The sequence below is a fragment of the Triticum dicoccoides genome, chromosome 5B (genome assembly GCF_002162155.2).
Source record: "Triticum dicoccoides isolate Atlit2015 ecotype Zavitan chromosome 5B, WEW_v2.0, whole genome shotgun sequence".
NCBI lineage: Eukaryota > Viridiplantae > Streptophyta > Magnoliopsida > Poales > Poaceae > Triticum > Triticum dicoccoides.
In genome coordinates this window covers 624,600,894-624,627,704 of record NC_041389.1, presented here as the reverse complement: position 1 = coordinate 624,627,704, position 26,811 = coordinate 624,600,894, and the positions used below count along the sequence as shown (strand labels likewise).

Genomic DNA, 26,811 nt, shown 5'->3' with positions numbered 1-26,811 from the left:
ACTAATGCCTCAAACCCCATTAGTACCGGTTCGTGGCACGAACCGGGACTAAAGGTCTAACCCTTTAGTCCCGGTTGGTGCCACGAACCGGTACTAATGGGCATCGCACCCTTTAGTCCCGGTTCGTGGCACCAACCGGGACTAAAAGGTCCAGACGAACCGGGACAAATGGCCCACATGGCCCAGCCGCCCCCCTGGGCTCACGAACCGGGACTAATGCCCCCATTAGTCCCGGTTCAACCACAGGATCTTGTATTATAAAATGAGTAAAGAGACTTGCCAGTTACGAGATTGAACTAGGTATGGAGATACCAACGATCGAATCTCGGGTAAGTAACATACCGATAGATAGAGGGAATTGCATACGGGATTAGCTGAATCCTTGACATCGAGGTTCGATCGATAAGATCTTTGTAGAATATGTGGGAACCAATACGGATATTCAGGTCCCGCTATTGGTTATTGACCGTAGAGGTTTCTCGGTCATGTCCGCATAGATCTCGAACCCGCAGGGTCTACACACTTAACATTTGGTGACGATATAAGTATGGTTGAGTCATTATGGTGGTTACCGAAGGTTGTTCGGATTCCCAGATGAGATCCCGGACGTGACGAGGAACTCCGCAATGGTCCAAAGGTGAAGATTGATATATTGGACGAAGGGTATTGGAGTCTGAAACTGTTCCGGGGGTACCGGGTGATGACCAACATGACCGAAAGGGGTTTCGGGGGCCCCGGCAAGTGTTGGGGGCCTCATGGGCCAAGGGGAGGGGGAAACCAGCCCACTAAGGGGTTGTGCATCCCCCTCACCCCATCCCACGTTGCCAGAGAAGGTGGGGCGCCCCTAGGGTTCCCACCCCTTTGGCTTTGGGGAAGTCTCCTAAGGGGGAAAACCCATCTAGGGTTTCCCTCTAGTGGCCGCCGGCCCTAGATGGGATCCCCTAGGGGCGCCCCTTCTCCCCCTTCCCCCTATATGCAGATGAGGAGAGGGAGGGCAGCCGGACCCCATCTATGCTATGACGCTTCCCTCCCTCTCCTTCGTAGTCCTCCTCCTCTCTGTAGTGCTTAGCGAAGTTGTGCTGATATTCCACCACCACAACCGCCACCATGCCATCGTGCTGCCGGAGGACTCGAGCTACTACTTCACCATCGCTCGATGGATCGAGGAGGTGAAGGTTTCATCAAGTCGTACGTGTTTTGAACGTGAAGGTGCCGTCCGTTCAGTACTTGGATCGGGAGTTCGCGGGATGGATCATGATTGGATCACGAAGACGTTCGACTACATCAACCGCGTTTCTCAATGCTTCCGCTTAGCGACCTACAAGGGTATGTAGATGCAGTATCTCCTCTTGTAGATGTCCATCTCCTAGATTGATCTTGGTGAGCGTAGGAAATTTTTTGTTTCCCATGCAACGTTTCCCAACACTAAACTCAACCTCAACTTCTAGAAATCTAAAAACTGCCAACTTTTCTTGTTGAGGGTCTAATCACCCTCCTTTAGACCCCTCTTCTCGATCCTTTCAGAGGGAGATGAAAAAGAGAAGGCAAATAAATGAAAATACGAAGTAGAACAAGTAAATGATAATGTGAACATCAAAACATGTAAGTGTTTGATGATGTCTCTCCGGCAACGGTGCCAAAAATTCTTTCTGCTACTTGTGAGCTGCCTTGGGATTTTCCTCCAAGAGGAAGGGTGAAGAAATATAGTAGTGGATAGTATTTCCCTCAGTAGAGAACCAAGGTTATCAAAGCAATAGGAGAACCACTCAAACACCCGTCACCAGTACCTACAGACACAAGACCAAATACTTGCACCCAACCCGGGCAAGTGGGTTGTCAATCCCCTTGTACTCGTTAATTGCAAGTATTAAATCAGGTAATAGGTGATAGATAAATTTCAAAGTAAAATAAAAGAAATAAAATTGCAGCAAGTTATTTTTCGTTTTAGTACTATGATTAAAATAGACCCTGGACCATAGTTTTCACTAGAGGCATCTCTCTCTTTAAAGTAGCAAACTGTGGGTAGATAAAGTACTATTGGCTAATTGGTAGAAAAATGCATATTTATGAAAATATTCATGGCATGATCATGTACATAGGCATTACGTCCATGGCAAGTAGACTGACTCCTGCCTGCATCTACTACTATTAATCTACTAATCGACCGCTGTCCAGCATGCATCTATGGTATTAAGTTCATGACAAACAGAGTAACGCTTTAAGCAAGATGACATAATGTAGACAGAATAAAACCAAGCAATATGATTAAACACCGTCATTTTACCCTTAGTAGCAACAATATAAATACGTTCCTCGTTACCCCTTCTATCACAAGGTGAGCAAACCGCAAGATCGAACCTACTACTATGCAGCACTTCCACTAAATGTCAACGAATCAACTTGGCTAAAGAAAACACATAGCTCCAAAAGAATTACATAGCTATAACAATCACACATAATAAATTTCAGAAAAGACTCAATTACTTTCAATGAATATTTAAATCACAAACCCACAATTTATCGGATCCTAACAAACACACCGCAAAAGAAGATTACATCGGATAGAACTCCAAGGAGAATACTGCATTGTAGGTCAAAGAGAGGGAGGGAGCCATCTACCTAATCAATAAGGACATGTAGGTCTGTGATGGACTATTCACACGTCATCGAAGGTGCAACAAGGTTGATTGTAGAAGCCCTCCGTGATCGATTCCCACTCTGGCAGAGTACCAGAAAAGGCCTCCAGATGGGATCATGGAAGAAGAGAAGCTTGCGGGGGCGGATTTTTTTTTCCGGGTGGCTCTTTGGGGTTTTCGAATACTTGGGAATTTATAACACTGGAATTAGGTCAGACGGAGCCATGAGGGGCCCACAAGGCATCATGGCGCCGACCCCCCTTGGTGCACCCTGTTGCCTTGCCATTTACTGGTAGGTCTTCTTATTCATCCCGGAATCTTCTAGGGTCTCTTATGTCCAGAAAAAAATCGTCAAAAAGTTTTATTGCGTTAGGACTCCGTTTGGTACATATTTTCTGTAAAACCAAAATAAGTAGAAAACAACAAATGGCACTAGACACTGAGTTAATAGGTTATTCCCCCAAAATGATACAAAATTGCATATATAATTATGTTACTCCATTTGCATCTCTCCTCTTTAATTACTTGACATATCATATTTTTTGCCTATGTGGCATGCATATTACTCCCTCTGTAAAGTAATATAAGAGCGCCAATCAACACTCTAGTGATCTAAAAGCTATTATATTACATTATTGAGGGAGTATTATTTATGTTACTCCACTATGAGTAGCCTGCATTAATATCAATGTTTCAGAGAAATTCCCCTCTGCCCCGCGTTGTCCCCTCTCCCCTGTGGGCGACCCAGGTACCCTAACCTAGCCGCCAGTCTTCAGATCCCCTCCCTCACCCCCTCCCCACTGGCGCCAATAGGAGCTCCCGGGGAAAGCCCGCATGGTGCCGATGGTGGTGGGATCCCTCTTGCCCTCACTTGGAGCGATGGGCACGGGGGCCGGCTCTTTGGCCTGACGGCGGATCTCGGTGGCCAGCATGTTGGATGCTTGTGTGCTGGCGGCAGTTCGTTGTGGCGGAGTGCACAGGCCGGTGGCGACTTGGTGCTCCTCATCGTGAGGGAGTTCGTGTCTGGCTAGATCGCATTAGCCAGAGGTGAGGATAGATGGACGAGCTCGGCAGGTGGTCTGGTGGTGCGGCGGGCCTGGCAGGGCCTGGCAGCGGTGAGGTGTCCCATTTCTGGCGGCGGCGGCGAGTCCCACGAGCAGGCTGGTGGCGGTGCTTCGATGGCTCGACCAATATGGGGTCTTAGAGAGCAGCAAGCGGATGGTCACCCCTATGCAGCGTGGCGAGTGGCGTTGCTCTTCTTCCGGTGTAGGCCTGGGTTCTTCCGTGGAGAGGCAGGCCTGGTCGACGCAAGGTTGTCCCTCAGTGGGCGGCGACCGTCGTGGGCAGTCCTGGACCTGGCCACATGTGCTGGTTGGTTGTGGGTCCTCGTGCAGGTTGGGGGTTGGTGGTTGGCCATAGATACTACCCCGCCGGGTGGTCGATCGTTGGTCCTTGGATTTGCAACTACGTCGGCAAGTGCTGCGGTGGCGGCGGTGTGCGGTTTCTTGGCTAGTGCGTCCAATTCTATGGAGTTGTCGAGATGGGCCACGCGTGGATGAAAATCTTGCACGACTTCTATCAAACCCGCGATGATGGCACCCATAGATGTCATTCTCCTCCTTGCATGCATCGCTGAGCGTGTTCGCCTTTCCCCTCACGCTCTTGGAGTTGGTGGATGTCTCCAGGAGAAAGCCTCGATTCAGCTCTTGGATCGGCATAATAGCGGCGTCCTCGACATTGCTCCTCCGTTGGGAGCATTGTGTTTGGAGACGCGCTAGCTCCTCGGTGCTCTCCTCCGGTGTTCGCCCATATCCTCGTTTGATCCTCTGTGGTGCTATATACGTCCGCTGCTGATCTGTCCAAAACGGTGGGTTCCTGGAGCGGATCGAGTCCTGCCGTCCATCTGCCACTTTCTCTTAGGCGTTCAGGGTGGATGGTGTGTCGGCAAGTAAAGTTCTACGGCAGTGTATCATTGTCTCGGAGGTGCCCGGCGTAGGTCGAGACACCGTTTTGTGTATCGTTCCAGGAAAGGCTCTTTAATGATGTAGCTCGCTCCGTGCAGTGTTTGTCCTTGGTCCTGTCGGGTGTGGTGCTCGTGCTACAGTCGTTGTTCGCATCGAGTGGTAGATTTCTTGTAATTAATATTCTGCCTTTTTATAAGGTTATGCTACATATAGACGTACTCTCGAAAAAATAAGCAGCCTAATCCCTGCCATTACTCGTTGCTTTACATATACAATTAATTACGAGAATTTGACTAACCCTCCTGCTGATCAGCCTGTAAGTGTTGCGATGGGGCCGGTGTGCGGTTTCTTGGCTAGTGCGTCCAATTCCATGGAGTTGTCGAGATGGGCTACGCGCGGATAAAAATCTTGCACGGCTTCTATAGGACCGACGATGATGGCACCCGTAGATGTCATTATCCTCCTTGGAGGCATCACCGAGCATGCTCGCCTTTCCCCTCGCGCTCTTGTAGTTGGTGGATGTCTCCAGGCGAAAGCCTCGATTCGGCTCTTGGATCGGCACAATGACGGCGTCCTCGACGTTGCTCCTCCGTTGGGAGCATTGTGTTTGAAGACGTGCTAGCTCCTCGGTGCTCTCCTCCAGTGTTTGCCCATGTCCTTGTTTGATCCCCTATGGTGCTATATATGCCCGCTGCCGGTGTGTCCAAAACGGTGGCTTCCTGGAGCGGATCGAGTCCTCCCATCCATCTGCCACTTTCTGTTAGGCGTTCAGGGTGGATGGTATGTCGGCAAGTAAAGTTCTGCGGCAGTTGGTTGTCTCGGAGGTGCCCGGCGTAGGTCGAGATGCAGCTCTGTGTATCGTTTCAGGATAGGCTTTTTAGCGATGTAGCTCGCTCCATGTGGTGTTTGTCCTTGGTCCTGTCGGGTGTGGTGTTCGTGCTACACGTTGTTCACATCAAGTGATAGCTTTCTTGTAACTAATATTCTGCCTTTTATAAAGTTATGATACGTCTAGACGTACTCTGAAAAAAACAATAATGCTAAACATACAAAGAGTTGCACGCAATTACACGCTGACTAGGATTTTTTTCATCTACTAACCAATCACAAACTTGCCCCCCTGATTTTCAGGGGAGTGGACCGCTTCCCCATCTATTGACCAATCAAATTAACCCTCTTTGTAAAACCTTGTAACTCGTTTGTACGTGTAGCATTACTCCGAAAAAAATAAGCAGCCTAAGGCTGGTTATAGTGGGAGTAACATAGGTAGTAACTTAGATGCCACATAAGCAAAAATGATGAGGTGACAAGTAGTTAATGAGAGAGGCAAATAGAGTAACATAATATGTTACCATCACATAACGCTTCCCAATGCAAAATGAGTCTACAAAGTAATAAATAAAGACATCTATGTTACCACATATATGATACCCACTATGAAGGTAGTAACATAGACGAGTAACATATGCATGTTACTAGTCTAAGTTACTCTCCACTATGACCAGCCTAATCTTTGCCATTACTCGTTGCTTCACATATACAATTAATTACGGGAATTCAACAGACCCTCCTCCCCCGTAGCCTCGGGCAGAGTAATGCTACATTCACGGATCATTACGGGTTTTTTACAGGGTCATTATGAGTGGCAAACGGTGATTGGGTTAAGGGGGAGGAAGGGGCGCCATCCACCTGAAAATCGGGGGGAGTGGAGAGTATTAGAGGAAGGGGCCCATGAACCTGTGTAACTCAGCCCGTGCGTGTAGCAATTTCGGCCTCGGGCATGTGTAGGATTATTGCGGCCGGGTCACACGTTGACTAGAGTTATTTAGCCTGTGAAGTCCGTTGAAATCTGCCCGTGAGTCTAGCTCCCCGCCTGCCAGATCAGTAGATCAGGAAGATGCCATCGACGGTGCGCACGAGGAACACCTTCGCTGTCCAGCTCCCCGCCGGCGTGCCGCTCCGTGATCCGGGCCGGACCATCCCGCTCTCCCCATTTGACGCCTATTGGGTTGCGCTACCCCCGGTTCGCCCAAATATGGCTATTCCTAACTAGTTAGACGCACAACTCGTATCGACGCCGTCTCCTCGTCGTGTGGATCAGTGCCCCAGGCCCCACACGGACCCACTAGATTGTGCCTATTTCCTCTTTTCTCAGCGCATACGGAGTGAATACACGTCCTATCGTATCTGCCATCCTACCTACGCTCGACGTGTAGCATGTACTCGCCTACCCACCCCCCCCGTCCACTACCCCGTGACCAGCCCCCACCCCCGACCATCCCCATCCGCGATTCAAAATTCGAATCGAAGCAGGCAGACGCAGATGCATCGAGCGGACGAACCACGGCCTCCCCGTCCACGCGCCTGGATCCCTAGGTCGCTTCACGATTCAACGATGAATCTCGGTGCAGAGTCATTCACGGATCTCCTCTTCAGGTATCTCCTCGTCTTGTGGATCCTCTTTTTTGTCGGCGCGTTTTCTCCAAAGGGCAACAATCCTCATCTTGCCATTGCCTGCGGCAGATTTTGTTCCCAGCCGGCCGCAACAGAGGGCGTCCCAGATCTGGGATTGCTAGAGGAGGAGGAGGAGGAGGAGGAGGAGGAGGAGGTCAAGGACGAGGAGGAGGAGGGCGAAGAGCGCATCCATCCTAATTTCCAGAATCATTCTCCTTCTTCAAGCCAAGATGGAGAGAAATCTGGTGCCACAGATTCAGGAACTCCTGAAGATAAGGAGGACATGCCAGATTTCTCCAACGTCCCAGATATTGACGACGCCGAAGAGACCCAGCCTGAATCGCATCCCATTCCAGTTCCGTGGACTCAAAGGTAATAGCATGCTGAATCTTCAATGTATAGTTTTTAGTTTTGGCATTGATGAATGTTAAATATAGCCGAAGAGGAGTAGTTGGCAAGATTGTCAAATGTCAGGGCTTTAATCACGGGCATTGACATATACTGTAATGAATCGATGTATCGTGTTCAGGGTTTGATGTCAAAAGTTCGTTTGTTTGGAGCAGATGTAGTGGGATGGCAGTAACACTACACTTGCACAAACTTCTCATCCATGTGTCAAAGAATCATGAATCTGGGCATGTGGTCACAGTAATATATATTGACAGTTTTCTGCTGTCCTGCTTGGTCCATAGTGCTGAAGAAATTGTGGTGGGCATTGGCATGTACAGTATGTCATTTTTTAAGAGGGACGAAACTTTTCATACTACACGGGTTAAATCTTTCGGAGCGCTTGGATTCAATAACTGATCCTTGACATACTCACATGAGGCTGACATCTCCTGTTTAGTATGAAATCATCATTGTGTCATTTTATAATGCAAATCAGACAATTATGATTCAAGTCATCAGAAATGTGCATATTCTGATCATATTTGTCATTTTTGTTTTCATTCCTTCTGCGGCTTACATATCTGTTTTATTTAGGGTCCGACTTGGCAAAATTCGCGACAGCCGTGCCACATTATCGGGAAGGAAAAGTGCTTTGGAAAATCCATATTTATGACTCACTGTGTTCAGTTTCTAGTTTTTGGATTAATGAATGTTAACATCTATGCAGTTGTTGTATATGTAAAATAATAGTCTGGACCAATATTAGGCAAGCATCGCCAGTTCAGTATTTATCTGGGCATTGACATGTACAATAAGAAATTATTGATCCTGTTCAGTTGTTTGCTGTCAAAAGTTTCTTCATTTGGAGCAGATTATTGTTATTGTGCACTAGTCGGATGATGTTACAAGACCTCCCGTTATTATCAGTGATCATAAACAGCACATTATTTCAAATTTTGATCTGTGTCAAGGAATCATGTAACTCGGCTCTTGGTTACAGTAAATTATATAGTCAGAGTTTGCTGCCTTTTTTGCAGGCATTTATACTGTCCAAATTGGCGCAAGCATTGGCATGTACAGTCTGGAGAGGGAGCAAAGTAAACAAGAATCTAGCACCCCATGTATTGAGTTTAGTCAGGCAAACACTAGTAGCAAATGTACCATTACCATCTCGTTTGGAATGCCTACAGTTCAGTTGGTTGCCTCTTGTTTATTTTTTTTGCTGTTTTTTCTGTTGACCGTAGGCATTACCATTACCATTGGCATGCATTTTATGCATTTTTTCTGTTGACTTTTAAGTTCTTTTAAGTTCTGGAGCTAGCTAGATGGACTTTTGTCCACAAAAAAGCTAGCACACAGCAGCCTCTCTAATTAATTGTTCGCACTAACTGCAAGTTCGTGGATGGAGTTGTGTCTGAATACAGGTAGTAGGACGTTTTAGCCTTTCACTGCGATGGGCTTTGTTCAGATCAATTAAGCTGCAGCTTATTCATCGTGTTTTTGCTTGCACTGAACATCACAATTTCTCTGATGTGCTATGTGTGCATGCTTTATTTAGCTCCCTTGTTCATGTTTTCTATGTACAGAAGAATTTCCCTTGCCATATCGATATATTTCCTGGCAAATAATATCTGCTAACGGAACTCTATTTCTTACAAAGCTGGCATTTTTGTATAGTTTGGTTAAGAACTGTATCATTGTATGCAATGGGGGATATTTTTCGCCTTATTGATATATTGTTAACAGACTTTTATTTTTAACTGGTTCGCGCTCTGTATGAAATGGTGGAGAACTTTGAACAAATTGCGATTTTGTGAGAGAATTGTACAAGAACTTCTTCAATGTCTCAATCGAACATTACCAAAAGTTGTTGAAGAACACATTAAAGATTGTTGTATAAGTTGTTTATATTTACCTGGAAGACACTTTGTATGAATTGCTAAAATTATTGTGTTAAAAGAACACAGAGACAAGATAATTTTTGAGTTGGATTCTGTGCTTAGAAGACAACATACTATTTGTGTGAAAACAACATAGCGAAAAGATACTTTGTGTGAAAAGATTATAGTGACAAAATTGCCGGCTTTTTACTTTTATTTTGGTTTAGTCGATCTACGAGATCGGGACTCTCCTCTGCTATGACGATCCCATTGTCGGCTAGCGAAAAAATATTTTTTGAATTGGCGAACATCCGAAATATTTTTTGAATTGATGCGCACTTTATATCCCTGATTACGGGCCTCTTGTCCTCAGCCACGAAGAACTTTAGAGTTATAAGCCATATTGTGAGCACTTCATATAAACTTTTTCCAACACTCATTCTGTCTTTGGCAAAGAGCACTTCCCTATAATGTTACTAGACATATAGTGTGCATTTTATATAACCCGTTCTTGGCAGCTTCCATCGGGCACTTCGAATAGTGACTCGACAATTGTCTACTACTCCCTCAGTTCCAGAATATAAGGTGTGTTGGTTTCCGTGCAAGTCAACCATTTGAAAGTTTGACCAAGATTACAGAATAAAATATCAACATCCACAATATCTTATACATAAAATATGAAACTACTTTTCATGATGGATCAAATCATATAAATTTGGTATTTTGGATCTTGATATATTTTTCTAAAAACTTGGTCAAATATGCACATGTTTGACTTTTGAAAAAACAAATACACCTTATATAAAGGAACGGAGGGAGTATATTGTTGTTCTTGCACACTTTATGTTATTGGTTGAAGTTCCCTTGTGTTCAACAAGGAAGAACTTTATATTTAATGGCCATATAATAAGCACTTTATCTAACAGATTCTGGCACTAATATGGTCTTCGACGAAGGACTTTTCCTTATAGTGTTGTTATCCATCTAGAGGGCATTTATATAATATTCTCTTGACAACTTTCATTGGGCTTTTTGGATACTAACCCTATATCACATATCACCGTTGGTGCGCACTTTATATTCCCGATTGTGGGTCTCTGGTCCTTGACCACGAAGAACTTTGGAGTTAGAAGCTATTTTGTGAGCACTTCATATAGTGGATATTTTACATAACCAATTCCTAGCAACTTCCATGGGGCTCTTCGAATAGTAACTCGGCAATTCGTCGGGTATTACTATACAAGATCACTCTTAATAACACTATACCTTTTATACTATATCACCATTCTTGCGCACTTTATATTGCAGATTGCGGGCCTCTTGTCCTCTTCCACAAAGAACTTTAGAATTACAAGCCATATTGTGAGCACTTCATATAACCTTTTCTGACACACATTTTGTATTTGGCAATGAGCTTTTCCTTATAATGTTACTAGCTATATAATGGGCATTTTATATAACCAATCATCGGCAACTTTCATCGGACACGTGTATAGCTGAGTGGGCCCCCCAGCCCAACACGAATTACTGAAGGATTTTTTTAGAGAAGCATAATTAGAACAAAGTATTCTCATTAGCCCCTACTGACATGTATATTTTGCTTTTGGCCCTCCCTGACATTGCAATCAAGCTCTGCCACTGCCTTATAAGACCACTTTTTATAACACTAGACCTTGTCTACCATATCACCGTTCTTGCGCACTTTATACTATTAGTTCCAGTTCCCTTGCTCTCGACAAGGAAGAACTTTAGATTTAATGGGCATATAATAAGAACTTTATCTAATGGATTCTGGCACTCATGTCGTCTTAGACGAAGTACATTTCCTTATAGTGTTGTTGTCCATATAGAAGGCATTTTATATAACACTTTCTTGACAACTTCCATTTGGCTTCTTGGATACTAGCCATATATCACATATCACAGTTGATGCGGACTTTATATTCCTGATTGCGGGCCTCTTGTCCTTGACCACAAAGAACTTTAGATTTATAAGCCATATTGTGAGAACTTCATATAACCTTTTCCGACACTCATTTGTCCGTGGCGAAGATTGTTTCCCTATAATGTTACTAGACATATAGTGGGGAATTTATATAACCCGTTTTTGGCAACTTCCATCGAGCACTTCGAATAGTGACTCGACAATTGTTTACTATATAAAAGGCCTTCCATCGAGCTTTTCCTTATAATGTTACTAGTCAAGAGTGTTTCCTTGTTCTCGACAAGGAAGAACTTTATATTTAATGGCCATATAATAAGCACTTTATCTAACGGATTCTGGCACTCATATGGTCTTTGACGAAGGACTTTTCCTTATAGTGTTGGTGTCCATCCAGAGGGCATTTATATAATATTCTCTTGACAACTTCCATTCGGCTTTTCGGAAACTAATCCTATATCACATATCACAGTTGGTGCGCACTTTATATTCCTGATTGCGGGCCTCTTGTCCTTAACCATGAAGAACTTTGGAGATTATAAGCTATCTTTTGAGTACTTCATATAGTGTATATTTTACATAACCTATTCCTAGCAACTTCCAGGGGGCTCTTCGAATAGTAACTCGGCAATTCGTCGGGTATTACCATACAAGATCACTCTTAATAACACTATATCTTGTATACCATATCACCGTTCTTGCGTACTTTATATTGCAGGTTGCAGGCCTCTTGTGCTCTACCACGAAGAACTTTAGAGTTAGAGGCTATACCGTGAGCACTTCATATAACCTTTTCTGACACTCATTTTGTCTTCGGCGAAGAGCTTTTCCCTACAATGTTACCGTGAGCAGTTCCCTTGTTTTCAACGATGAAGTACTTTAGACTTAATGGCCATATAATAAGCACTTTGCCTAACGGATTCTGGAACTCATATTGATAGAGGGTATTTATATAGCGTTGTTGTCCATCTTATATTGTTGTTGTCCTTATAGTGTTGTTGTCCATCTAGAGGGCATTTATATAATATTCTCTTGACAACCTTCATTGGGCTTTTCGAATACTAACCCTATCTATATCACATATCGCCATTGATGCACACTTTATATTCCTGATTGCGGCATATATGCTATCCGACCCTCAGATTTCGACAACAGCAACCTCGCCACGAGATGCATACATGTTTGAAAAAGACAACAATTGCAGCACGTCAATCAGTATTTTTTGATTGATAGAAATAATCCACCCTCTTATAAACTAAATATTGATGCACGTCACTCAGTATTTGTAGTTGTTGATTTTCAGACTTTTTTTTTATTGTATGATATTTCTAGTCATGGCCCCGATAAAATTGTTGCTATTGCTAGCCGGACTCGGGACAAATTGTACATCACATGCGTAAAAAATAATAAAAATGCTATTCACACGTAAAACTTACATACGTGAGAGAGAAAATAACCGTCCAGAAAAGGAAAAAAATAACCACCAGCGATTTGAATTACGTGTGTAAGATATTCGTAAAAACAGCACGTAATAATAGCATCGCTCAAGAATGCTAGTCCTTATGAGGAGTACAATACTCTTAGGAAATGAACATGTTATTTCTTTGAATTTACTTGGAGTAAAAAAATCAACTCAACAAAACTTTGTTTTTTTTAATTGTTGTGTCTGAACTTTGCCATTATACCAGAAAAGCTTTCGAGTAACATTTTTTTTAGAGCGAAAGCAGTATTTCCATTGACCTTTTGAGTAACTCTGGCATTGCTTCTTTAACTGAAATTACATGAAGAACTTATAGTCATTATATATATAAAATTTACATAATTTTTTTACTAACATGATTTAACTTTGCAAAGAAAAAAGAAATAAGTGGTTATCATTACCTAGCTTGTTTCTGCCGTGAGACAATATGAAGAACTGTTTAAAGAAAAAATACTTGCCAAGACGAAGAACGTTCTGATCAGCATGAGCATACTTAATGCAAAAAATACGAAGTACTTTTTTGTTCATGCTAATATTTATGGATCTGTCAACGCAAACTTTTGCACTGACAATATAATAGCGGGATAATTAATTTTTGCAGCCATCAAATTTGACGGTGTGCTAGCCTGCAAACGAAATGAAAAATGTCCGTAGAAACACTGGTACTCCCACAGGCCACAACCATCTGCTGCGTTGACTCGAAGAAAGGCGTGGCCTTCAAAATTTGAATCAGCAAGTGGGGTGCAGATGTGCTGTAGATGTAGCGTCAGTGCATGCACATAGACTGTACAGTCTGTAGCGCATAGGCAGGTGGCAGCGTGCACACGGACCAGAGAACTGTATGGCCGCCTCCCTGTAACTTTAGTATCTTTTCAACAGCACTTTATGGCGCAACCCCCAGAAAAAAAACGTGTCTGATAGCACGATATAATTAACGAACAGGCTAAACATCTGCACGTGGTTAATTAAAAACCAGCCAAATAAATCATGCGCAACAGATATTGTGTCTCCACGCGTGGTTGATGCACATCGCTATCCACACGGGGAATCAAAAGGACCTGGGCTAACAGTACTGCATGGCAGAAGAATCTATAGGCCACTGGCCCACAAACGACGCGATACGGCTCGTTATACAAACATCAGAATATCACATGCCCAGGAATACACTGCATGGCTGGGACCGTGGTGGGGTAGGTTGATTTGACTGCATCCCAGATGGACGGCGATGATTCAAGTTGCGCGCGCAACTAGTTAGGATAAATTCGCGTCCACCCCGGTGAACGCGAATTTATCGGCGACAGCCTTCAATTAGAAAGAGCAAGCATAATCAGTGGCCAGATGGGAATACACTTCTTACACATTACTGAGTCAATGAGTTTTAATATATCAACATTTAATTATAACAGTACACCATAGTGCAGAGTCTATACTAACTGGCACAAAGATATGAAGTATCAATTATCTTTCATGCATTCTGGGCCGCTGGCGCACATACCAACAATATGATCCAAAAAAATGTAGCACATTACTTGCTATCTTTGACCGTTTACTACAGCATGTGTACTACATGTCAATGAACCCAATATAATTACTTTAATACGTTTCAGATCAGGATTGAATACTTATGTTACAGGAACCAATCATGAAATGGCAGAAATTTGCATTCCTACAATCCCAGAAACAAAAGGGTAGGATATCCTCCAGGCTAGATTTATAAGAAATTTAGAGAATATTAATTTTTGCCACTATCATATTCTAGATTATGATAAAAGTATTCACTAAAACAAATAAAATAGGGGTTAATGATTGTACTTTCTTCTGAGTTTCAGCACCAGCATTGAGGGGAATCTTCCCTTTCCAGTTTGAACCAGCAAAAATGTCTTCAACCTAACAAAATTGCAGCATAAATTTAAAGAATATTAATTTTTCACACACATAAATTTAGAGAGTATTAATTTTTCACACCATAAGCTGGATTATGATAAAATTATTCACTGAAGCAACTATAATACGGGTTAATGAATGCACTTCATCGTGCATTTCAACAGCAGCATTTGGGATTATCTTCCCCCATCTACAAGGTTGCTTGTGTAATGTTACCCTTCCCATCCTTATTACCCCCGTTGTGTTCAGTATAGTACCTAGAACGGAAAACATACCCTGTGCCCTACTGGACGCCTTAGGCTCCAAGATCAAGCATAAAACTATTGCTCATCCCAGGATGGAATGCTCAAGTTAGAGTTCAGTTGATGTATCTATTGGTTCACATCTAATAAGGTGGCCATATAATTAGTTCAACCCTATTGATTTCAAGTATAGTAGTATACATAGAACAGAAAACAGAAAACAAACCTTCGTTGGTGCTTCATCCTTGTGGCAGTGCTGGCTAGCTGCATCAAGACGCGCCGCACGCGCAGGAGTTCGTCTGAGAGATCTCGAGTTGCTGGTGGGAATGGCTGTCGAAGCCTCTGGAGACATCAGGGCGCGGGAGGGCGGTGGATCCAGGATTTTGGCGACCCCGCGCTCAGACTTCCGCTGGGACGACGTCGAGGAGGAAGGCGGCGTCGGGCTAAAAACCTTGCCCGAGGGAGGAGGGCGGAGGGAGGAGGGCGGAGCCGAGCCGGGTCGGGGCCGTCGGGACCGGTTGTCCGCCGGATCCGGCTGCCGTGGGGCGGAGGAGGCCGGCGCCACGGCGGGCGGCGGTGGAGCGGCGGAGGAAGGCGGAGCTAGGGTTTCGGGCCCGTGCGCGTCCGCATCCCCGCTCGTCGATCCCCGCGGCGGGATGAACCGTACCTTCAACTGGCGCGTCTTTGGAGGAGGTTCGTCCGCCATGCCGGAGGAGGCCGGCTCCACGGCGGGCGGCGGTGGAGCGGCGGAGGATGGCGGAGCTGGGGCTTTGGGCCCGTGCGCGTCCGCATCCGCGCTCGTCGAGCCACCCGGCGGGATGAACCGTACCTTCAAGTGGCGCGTCTTTGGAGGAGGATCGTCAGCCATGGCGGGTGCTGTTGCCGCCGCCGCCGCCGCGGCAGGCCCTCTCCGTCGTCGATGGCGGACAGCCGGTGTGCGGTCTCCGGTCCAGATCGACACACGTGGTGGACCGGAAAGGAGGCGGGACCTAGCGAACAGAGACTCGAGACGAGGGAGACGCAAGTGATCCGCTACAACCTCGCTCGTGTACAGTCTGCGCCGGCAACCGCCTTGCCTGGGCCTCACGCCAACTGTTGGGCCGTGTATGATGTGATTCTGGGCCAAAATCACAAAATTACCCTTTTGTGTGACGTTTAGTATGAAATGGCCGGCGACTATGGCGTTGCTCAGTGCAGCAGCAACGCCAATATCCCCTAAAAAAACAACGCCAAGAACCATGGAGTTGAAGAAAAAAATAAGGGTCGGATAGGTTTTTTTGGCTGTGATTCTGGTTCTGGAGCGTCCATAGTGATCACAATGCAAGCTCTCTCCAGCATAGATGGGCACCATTCAAGAGTCGATGAACAAGAGGAGTCATAGAATAGTGATACGATGAGATGGAATGCACTAGAACTAGAAACAAGGATAGCAATCCCGCATCCAGGAGAGTACATTCGATGGAATAATTTCTTAAGAGTTTTGTGGTGCCTATGCTCTAGTGGTGAATAGGAACCAAAGTGGCATTACAGTTGGAAGCCATGTATGCTTTGTTTGCTCCACAATGGTTATCAATTTTCTTGTGTGTTTCATATCTTGCAATATTTGACATGTGGGCTCTTATAGTTGAGGTTGCCAGACACGTTGTACAATCTAATTGAGGACAAGCCGTTCACTATGCCGCATTGTTGGTTGGAGTTGGAAGGGAGACCCAAGTGGGCAACCCTCTTTCAAGATCTCAAGAACCCTGACAAAGAAGAAGGAAACAATGATGGCTCAAGCCCCCACCAATATATTGGGTTGGATGATGAGGATGAAACAAGTCGAGCGGTAACCAGACTTGGGACCGAGCCAGAGAGAAGTGGGATCATGATGAGGAAGAAGTGAGAGAAAAATAGGGTCGCGGGTGACAGAGTGGCGAGCAAAATGCCGACCACATGGATGAAGGAAATATGCCCTAGAGGCAATAATAAAGTTATTATTTATTTCCTTATAATCATGATAAATGTTTATTATTCATGCTAGAATTGTATTTACCGGAAACATAATACATGTGTGAATACATAGACAAACAAAGTGTCACTAGTATGCCTCTACTTGACTAGCTCGTTAATCAAAGATGGTTATGTTTCCTAACCATGAACAATGAGTTGTTATTTGATTAACGAGGTCACATCATTAGTAGAATGATCTGATTGACATGACCCATTCCATTAGCTTAGCACCCGATCGTTTAGTATGTTGCTATTGCTTTCTTCATGACTTATACATGTTCCTATGACTATGAGATTATGCAACTCCCGTTTACCGGAGGAACACTTTGGGTACTGCCAAACGTCACAACGTAACTGGGTGATTATAAAGGAGTACTACAGGTGTCTCCAATGGTCGATGTTGGGTTGGCGTATTTCAAGATTAGGATTTGTCACTCCGATTGTCGGAGAGGTATCTCTGGGCCCTCTCGGTAATACACATCACATAAGCCTTGCAAGCATTACAACTAATATGTTAGTTGTGAGATGATGTATTACGGAACGAGTAAAGAGACTTGCCAGTAACGAGATTGAACTAGGTATTGGATACCGACGATTGAATCTCGGGCAAGTAACATACCGATGACAAAGGGAACAACGTATGTTGTTATGCGGTCTGACCGATAAAGATCTTCGTAGAATATGTAGGAGCCAATATGGGCATCCAGGTCCCGCTATTGGTTATTGACCGGAGACGTGTCTCGGTCATGTCTACATTGTTCTCGAACCCGTAGGGTCCGCACGCTTAAGGTTACGATGACAGTTATATTATGAGTTTATGCATTTTGATGTACCGAAGGTTGTTCGGAGTCCCGGATGTGATCACGGACATGACGAGGAGTCTCGAAATGGTCGAGACGTAAAGATTGATATATTGGAAGCCTATATTTGGATATCGGAAGTGTTCCGGGTGAAATCGAGATTTTACCGGAATACCGGGAGGGTTACCGGAACCCCCCGGGAACCATATGGGCCATCATGGGCCTTAGTGGAAAGGAGAAAGGGGCAGCCCAAGGGGGCTGCACGCCTCCCCCCTTCCCCTAGTCCTATTAGGACTAGGAGAGGTGGCCGGCCACCCCTCTCCCTCTTTCCCCCTTGGGAATCCTAGTTGGAATAGGATTGGGGGGGGGGGAGTCCTACTCCCGGTAGGAGTAGGACTCCTCCTGCGCCTCTCCCTCTTGGCTGGCGCCCCCTCCCCCCCTTGGCTCCTTTATATACGGAGGCAGGGGCACCTCTAAACACACAAGTTGACACAAGTTGATCCACGTGATCGATTCCTTAGCCGTGTGCGGTGCCCCCTGCCACCATATTCCTCGATAATACTGTAGCGGAGTTTAGGCGAAGCCCTGCTGCTGTAGTTCATCAAGATCGTCACCACGCCGTCGTGCTGACGAAACTCTTCCCCGACACTTTGCTGGATCGGAGTCCGGGGATCGTCATCGAGCTGAACGTGTGCTCGAACTCGGAGGTGCCGTAGTTTCGGTGCTTGATCGGTTGGATCGAGAAGACGTACGACTACTTCCTCTACGTCGTGTCATCGCTTCCGCAGTCGGTCTGCGTTGGGTATGTAGATAATACTCTCCTCTCGTTGCTATGCATCACATGATCTTGCGTGTGCGTAGGAATTTTTTTGAAATTACTACGAAACCCAACAGTGGTATCAGAGCCTAGGTTATTGATGTTGATGTTATATGCACGAGTAGAACACAAGTGAGTTGTGGACGATACAAGTCATACTGCCTACCAGCATGTCATATTTTGGTTCGGCGGTATTGTTGGACGAGACGACCCAGACCAACCTTACGCGTACGCTTACGCGAGACCGGTTCCCTCGACGTGCTTTGCACAGAGATGGCTTGCGGGCGACTGTCTCTCCAACTTTAGTTGAACCAAGTATGGCTACGCCCGGTCCTTGCGAAGGTTAAAACGGAGTCTATTTGACAAACTATCGTTGTGGTTTTGATGCGTAGGTGAGATTGGTTCTTACTTAAGCCCGTAGCAGCCACGTAAAACAAGCAACAACAAAGTAGAGGACGTCTAACTTGTTTTTGCAGGGCATGTTGTGATGTGATATGGTCAAAGCATGATGCTGAATTTTATTGTATGAGATGATCATGTTTTGTAACCGAGTTATCGGCAACTGGCAGGAGCCATATGGTTGTCGCTTTATTGTATGCAATGCAATCGCGATGTAATGCTTTACTTTATTACTAAACGGTAGTGATAGTCGTGGAAGCATAAGATTGGCGAGACGACAACGATGCTACGATGGAGATCAAGGTGTCGCGCTGGTGACGATGGTGATCATGACGGTGCTTCGGAGATGGAGATCACAAGCACAAGATGATGATGACCATATCATATCACTTATATTAATTGCATGTGATGTTTATCTTTTTATGCATCTTATCTTGCTTTGGTTGACGGTAGCATTATAAGATGATCTCTCACGAAATTATCAAGAAGTGTTCTCCCTGAGTATGCACCGTTGTCAAAGTTCGTCGTGCCCAGACACCACGTGATGATCGGGTGTGATAAGCTCTACGTCCATCTACAACGGGTGCAAGCCAGTTTTGCACACGCAGAATACTCAGGTTAAACTTGACGAGCCTAGCATATGCAGATATGGCCTCGGAACACGGAGACCGAAAGGTCGAGCGTGAATCATATAGTAGATATGATCAACATAATGATGTTCACCATTGAAAACTACTCCATCTCACGTGATGATCGGTCATGGTTTAGTTGATTTGGATCACGTAATCACTTAGAGGATTAGAGGGATGTCTATCTAAGTGGGAGTTCTTAAATAATATGATTAATTGAACTTAAATTTATCATGAACTTAGTACCTGATAGTATCTTGCTTGTTTATGTTGATTGTAGATAGATGGCTCGTGCTGTTGTTCCGTTAAATTTTAATGCGTTCCTTGAGAAAGCAAAGTTGAAAGATGATGGTAGCAATTACACGGACTGGGTCCGTAACTTGAGGATTATCCTCATTGCTGCACAGAAAAATTACGTCCTGGAAGCACCGCTGGGTGCCAGGCCTGCTGCTGGAGCAACACCAGATGTTATGAACGTCTGGCAGAGCAAAGCTGATGACTACTCGATAGTTCAGTGTGCCATGCTTTACGGCTTAGAATCGGGACTTCAACGACGTTTTGAACATCATGGAGCATATGAGATGTTCCAGGAGTTGAAGTTAATATTTCAAGCAAATGCCCGGATTGAGAGATATGAAGTCTCCAATAAGTTCTATAGCTGCAAGATGGAGGAGAATAGTTCTGTCAGTGAGCATATACTCAAAATGTCTGGGTATAATAATCACTTGATTCAATTGGGAGTTAATCTTCCAGATGATTGCGTCATTGACAGAATTCTCCAATCACTGCCACCAAGCTACAAGAGCTTCGTGATGAACTATAATATGCAAGGGATGAACAAGACTATTCCCGAGCTCTTCGCAATGCTAAAAGCTGCGGAGGTAGAAATCAAGAAGGAGCATCAAGTGTTGATGGTTAACAAAGACCACTAGTTTCAAGAAAAAGGGCAAAGGGAAGAAAAAGGGGAACTTCAAAAAGAACGGCAAGCAAGTTGCTGCTCAAGAGAAGAAACCCAAGTCTAGACCTAAGCCTGAAACTGAGTGCTTCTACTGCAAGCAGACTGGTCACTGGAAGCGGAACTGCCCCAAGTATTTGGCGGATAAGAAGGATGGCAAGGTGAACAAAGGTATATGTGATATACATGTTATTGATGTGTACCTTACCAATGCTCGCAGTAGCACCTGGGTATTTGATACTGGTTCTGTTGCTAATATTTGCAACTCGAAACAGGGACTACAGAATAAGCGGGCACTGGCAAAGGACGAGGTGACGATGCGCGTGGGAAACGGTTCCAAAGTCGATGTGATCGCGGTCGGCACGCTACCTCTACATCTACCTTCGGGATTAATATTAGACCTAAGTAATTGTTATTTGGTGCCAGCGTTGAGCATGAACATTATATCTGGATCTTGTTTAATGCGAGACGGTTATTCATTTAAATCAGAGAATAATGGTTGTTCTATTTATATGAGTAATATCTTTTATGGTCATGCACCCTTGAAGAGTGGTCTATTCTTATTGAATCTCGATAGTAGTAATACACATATTCATAATATTGAAGCCAAAAGATGCAGAGTTGATAATGAAAGTGCAACTTATTTGTGGCACTGTCGTTTAGGTCATATCGGTATAAAGCGCATGAAGAAACTCCATGCTGATGGACTTTTGGAACCACTTGATTATGAATCACTTGGTACTTGCGAACCGTGCCTCATGGGCAAGATGACTAAAACACCGTTCTCCGGTACTATGGAGAGAGCAACAGATTTGTTGGAAATCATACATATCGATGTATGTGGCCCGATGAATATTGAGGCTCGTGGCGGATATCGTTATTTTCTCACCTTCACAGATGATTTAAGCAGATATGGGTATATCTACTTAATGAAACATAAGTCTGAAACATTTGAAAAGTTCAAAGAATTTCAGAGTGAAGTTGAAAATCATCGTAACAAGAAAATAAAGTTTCTACGATCTGATCGTGGAGGAAAATATTTGAGTTACGAGTTTGGTGTACATTTGAAAAACTGTGGAATAGTTTCGCAACTCACGCCACCCGGAACACCACAGCGTAATGGTGTGTCTGAACGTCGTAATCGTACTTTACTAGATATGGTGCGATCTATGATGTCTCTTACTGATTTACCGCTATCTTTTTGGGGATATGCTTTAGAGACGGCCGCATTCACGTTAAATAGGGCACCATCAAAATCCGTTGAGACGACGCCTTATGAACTGTGGTTTGGCAAGAAACCAAAGTTGTCGTTTCTTAAAGTTTGGGGCTGCGATGCTTATGTGAAAAAGCTTCAACCTGATAAGCTCGAATCCAAATCGGAGAAATGTGTCTTCATACGATACCCAAAGGAAACTGTTGGGTACACCTTCTATCACAGATCCGAAGGCAAGACATTCGTTGCTAAGAATGGATCATTTCTAGAGAAGGAGTTTCTCTCGAAAGAAGTGAGTGGGAGGAAAGTAGAACTTGACGAGGTAACTGTACCCGCTCCCTTACTGGAAAGTAGTTCATCACAGAAAACTGTTTCAGTGACACCTACACCAGTTAGTGAGGAAGCCAATGATAATGATCATGAAACTTCAGATCAAGATACTGCTGAACCTCGTAGATCAACCAGAGTAAGATCCGCACCAGAGTGGTACGGTAATCCTGTTCTGGAGGTCATGCTACTAGATCATGATGAACCTACGAACTATGAAGAAGCGATGGTGAGCCCAGATTCCGCAAAATGGCTTGAAGCCATGAAATCTGAGATGGGATCCATGTATGAGAACAAAGTATGGACTTTGGTTGACTTGCCCGATGATCGGCAAGCAATTGAGAATAAATGGATCTTTAAGAAGAAGACTGACGCTGATGGTAATGTTACTGTCTACAAAGCTCGACTTGTCGCAAAAGGTTTTCGGCAAGTTCAAGGGATTGACTACGATGAGACCTTCTCACCCGTAGCAATGCTTAAGTCCGTCCGAATCATGTTAGCAATTGCCGCATTTTATGATTATGAAATTTGGCAAATGGATGTCAAAACTGCATTCCTGAATGGATTTCTGGAAGAAGAGTTGTATATGATGCAACCAGAAGGTTTTGTCGATCCAAAGGGAGCTAACAAAGTGTGCAAGCTCCAGCGATCCATTTATGGACTGGTGCAAGCCTCTCGGAGTTGGAATAAACGTTTTGATAGTGTGATCAAAGCATTTGGTTTTATACAGACTTTCGGAGAAGCCTGTATTTACAAGAAAGTGAGTGGGAGCTCTGTAGCATTTCTGATATTATATGTGGATGACATATTACTGATTGGAAATGATATAGAATTTCTGGATAGCATAAAGGGATACTTGAATAAAAGTTTTTCAATAAAAGACCTCGGTGAAGCTGCTTACATATTAGGCATTAAGATCTATAGAGATAGATCAAAACGCTTAATTGGACTTTCACAAAGCACATACCTTGACAAAATTTTGAAGAAGTTCAAAATGGATCAAGCAAAGAAAGGGTTCTTGCCTGTGTTACAAGGTGTGAAATTGAGTAAGACTCAATGCCCGACCACTGCAGAAGATAGAGAGAATATGAAAGATGTTCCCTATGCATCAGCCATAGGCTCTATCATGTATGCAATGCTGTGTACCAGACCTGATGTGTGCCTTGCTATAAGTTTAGCAGGGAGGTACCAAAGTAATCCAGGAGTGGATCACTGGACAGCGGTCAAGAACATCCTGAAATACCTGAAAAGGACTAAGGATATGTTTCTCGTATATGGAGGTGACAAAGAGCTCATTATAAAAGGTTACGTTGATGCAAGCTTTGACACTGATCCGGACGATTCTAAATCGCAAACCGGATACGTGTTTACATTAAACGGTGGAGCTGTCAGTTGGTGCAGTTCTAAACAAAGCGTCGTAGCGGGATCTACATGTGAAGCGGAATACATAGCTGCTTCGGAAGCAGCAAATGAAGGAGTCTGGATGAAGGAGTTCATATCCGATCTAGGTGTCATACCTAGTGCATCGGGTCCAATGAAAATCTTTTGTGACAATACTGGTGCAATTGCCTTGGCAAAGGAATCCAGATTTCACAAAAGGACCAAACACATCAAGAGACGCTTCAACTCCATCCGGGATCTAGTCCAGGTGGGAGACATAGAGATTTGCAAGATACATACGGATCTGAATGTTGCAGACCCGTTGACTAAGCCTCTTCCACGAGCAAAACATGATCAGCACCAAAGCTCCATGGGTGTTAGAATCATTACAGTGTAATCTAGATTATTGACTCTAGTGCAAGTGGGAGACTGAAGGAAATATGCCCTAGAAGCAATAATAAAGTTATTATTTATTTCCTTATAATCATGATAAATGTTTATTATTCATGCTAGAATTGTATTTACCGGAAACATAATACATGTGTGAATACATAGACAAACAAAGTGTCACTAGTACGCCTCTACTTGACTAGCTCGTTAATCAAAGATGGTTATGTTTCCTAACCATGAACAATGAGTTGTTATTTGATTAACGAGGTCACATCATTAGTAGAATGATCTGATTGACATGACCCATTCCATTAGCTTAGCACCCGATCGTTTAGTATGTTGCTATTGCTTTCTTCATGACTTATACATGTTCCTATGACTATGAGATTATGCAACTCCCGTTTACCGGAGGAACACTTTGGGTACTGCCAAACGTCACAACGTAACTGGGTGATTATAAAGGAGTACTACAGGTGTCTCCAATGGTCGATGTTGGGTTGGCGTATTTCAAGATTAGGATTTGTCACTCCGATTGTCGGAGAGGTATCTCTGGGCCCTCTCGGTAATACACATCACATAAGCCTTGCAAGCATTACAACTAATATGTTAGTTGTGAGATGATGTATTACGGAACGAGTAAAGAGACTTGCCAGTAACGAGATTGAACTAGGTATTGGATACCGACGATTGAATCTCGGGCAAGTAACATACCGATGACAAAGGGAACAACGTATGTTGTTATGCGGTCTGACCGATAAAGATCTTCGTAGAATATGTAGGAGCCAATATGGGCATCCAGGTCCCGCTATTGGTTATTGACCGGAGACGTGTCTCGGTCATGTCTACATTGTTCTCGAACCCGTAGGGTCCGCACGCTTAAGGTTACGATGACAGTTATATTATGAGTTTATGCATTTTGATGTACCGAAGGTTGTTCGGAGTCCCGGATGTGATCACGGACATGACGAGGAGTCTCGAAATGGTCGAGACGTAAAGATTGATATATTGGAAGCCTATATTTGGATATTGGAAGTGTTCCGGGTGAAATCGGGATTTTACCGGAATACCGGGAGGGTTACCGGAACCCCCCGGGAACCATATGGGCCATCATGGGCCTTAGTGGAAAGGAGAAAGGGGCAGCCCAAGGGGGATGCGCACCTCCCCCCTTCCCCTAGTCGTATTAGGACTAGGAGAGGTGGCCGGCCACCCCTCTCCCTCTTTCCCCCTTGGGAATCCTAGTTGGAATAGGATTGGGGGGGGGGAGTCCTACTCCCGGTAGGAGTAGGACTCCTCCTGCGCCTCTCCCTCTTGGCCGGCGCCCCCTCCCCCCCTTGGCTCCTTTATATACGGAGGCAGGGGCACCTCTAAACACACAAGTTGACACAAGTTGATCCACGTGATCGATTCCTTAGCCGTGTGCGGTGCCCCCTGCCACCATATTCCTCGATAATACTGTAGCGGAGTTTAGGCGAAGCCCTGCTGCTGTAGTTCATCAAGATCGTCACCACGCCGTCGTGCTGACGAAACTCTTCCCCGACACTTTGCTGGATCGGAGTCCGGGGATCGTCATCGAGCTGAACGTGTGCTCGAACTCGGAGGTGCCGTAGTTTCGGTGCTTGATCGGTTGGATCGAGAAGACGTACGACTACTTCCTCTACGTCGTGTCATCGCTTCCGCAGTCGGTCTGCGTTGGGTACGTAGACAATACTCTCCTCTCGTTGCTATGCATCACATGATCTTGCGTGTGCGTAGGAAATTTTTTGAAATTACTACGAAACCCAACAATGGAAAGAACTCCTTCCCAACAAAGGCATCAAATTGAAAAAAAAGGATACAAACTCTACTTGCATGTTCAAAGGGATAGGATGGAGTGATAGGGAGAGGGGGTCGAGAGAAGATGGAGATCGAGAAGATGAAGGCATGGGAGCGTATAGAGCTTCAGAAGGCAAAGGCGAGGGGGGCATTGAGATTGATAGAGAGAAGGTGAGGCTTGCGAGGATCGCCGAGGAGTCAAGGATCATGTTAGCCGACACTAACCTTATGGATGACAAGGCCAAGATGTTGTTCACCAACACGCACAAAGACATCAACGAGCGCAACAAAAGCGCTTGATTAATTTGTTTTATCGGTTATCTTTGCATTGTTGAATTTTATTTGTCGTGGATCATGTTGGCTTGTTTGAATTGTTTAATTGTTGTGCTATATTTTTTGTGGAATGATCTACACACTTTGTTCGCATGGATTTGGTGGTGCAGAGCACCCTACAGACATCATCATCAAACACACAAGCTCCAAACGCATCAATGACTAGAGCTCGCGCACGTGCCATAGACTGAGGTAATTCTCTCCTACTTGAGCTCCCTATACATTTGGATGAGACTTGGCTACTACTTCAAAGTGGAACGCCATGTGTGATTAGGTACGTTGAAGACCACCACAGAGAAGCGAGGAAGTAACGCTAGGTCCATGAGAAGGAGAAAAAAGGAGGCGTCGAAGAAGATACCCAGAGATTGAAGACGAGTAGAAGCTCTCTCTGCATACCCCGTGCCCATAGAGCCCTGCACCCCCGTGCGCACGGACTAACCCAGAAACTCTCTAGACATCCCGTGCGCATGGGGTCCCTCGCTAACTCTCTGGACACCCCATTCCCACGCCCCCTTTACCCGTGCACATGTGCTTGCATGCGAGCAGTGACCCGGAAACTTCCTCCCCTGTCTCTAGCACTTATATATTTCGTAACTCTCCCATTTTCTAGGGTTAGCAAAGCAAAACTAGATCTTGAGAGAGTTCTGCTCATCTTATCTTGTCCTAGAGGATCAACACCTCCTAAGGAGAAGAATCCCCTTTTGGATTACCAAGACCTCCGTATCCTCTGGATTTGAGAAGACTATATCTCAAGACCATCTCTCTTAGATATTTGGGAAGAACCCTACCTATTGCCTGTGGAGTGATTTTGAGGGGAACAGGAAACTTCACCTAGCCAATTGGGGGGATGATTTACATGAAAAGGGAATTTGGGGGTTTAGGGATCCCCAAA

The 26,811-nt window shown here is 44.7% G+C and overlaps 1 protein-coding gene across 2 annotated transcripts; it reads right to left on the bottom strand.

Moving 5' to 3' along the window:
- Positions 1–13,717: 13,717 nt before the first annotated feature.
- LOC119306374 (vegetative cell wall protein gp1-like) lies at positions 13,718–15,864 on the bottom strand. Of its 2 annotated transcripts, XM_037582612.1 has the most exons (3): positions 15,099–15,864; positions 14,559–14,633; positions 13,718–14,048 (listed from the first exon to the last, which is right to left on the bottom strand). In XM_037582612.1, exons 1-3 carry the CDS (start codon positions 15,738–15,740, stop codon positions 13,998–14,000), a joined length of 768 nt encoding a protein of 255 aa, XP_037438509.1. In that variant the 5' UTR covers positions 15,741–15,864; the 3' UTR covers positions 13,718–13,997. The 2 variants fall into 2 exon arrangements, with proteins under 2 accessions (XP_037438509.1, XP_037438508.1); XM_037582611.1 differs by lacking the exon at positions 13,718–14,048 and having other exon boundaries at positions 14,320–14,633.
- Between the last annotated feature and the right edge of the window lie 10,947 nt (positions 15,865–26,811).

What these genes read in the sequence shown, in the direction of transcription:
- LOC119306374 (XM_037582611.1), bottom strand. Translation starts at nt 15,740, where the DNA reads ATGGCTGACGATCCTCCTCCAAAGACGCGCCACTTGAAGGTACGGTTC. An exon ending in AGGATGAAGCACCAACGAAG is followed by an intron (nt 14,634 to 15,098) that starts GTTTGTTTTCTG and finishes CAATTTTGTTAG; the next exon opens with GTTGAAGACATTTTTGCTGG.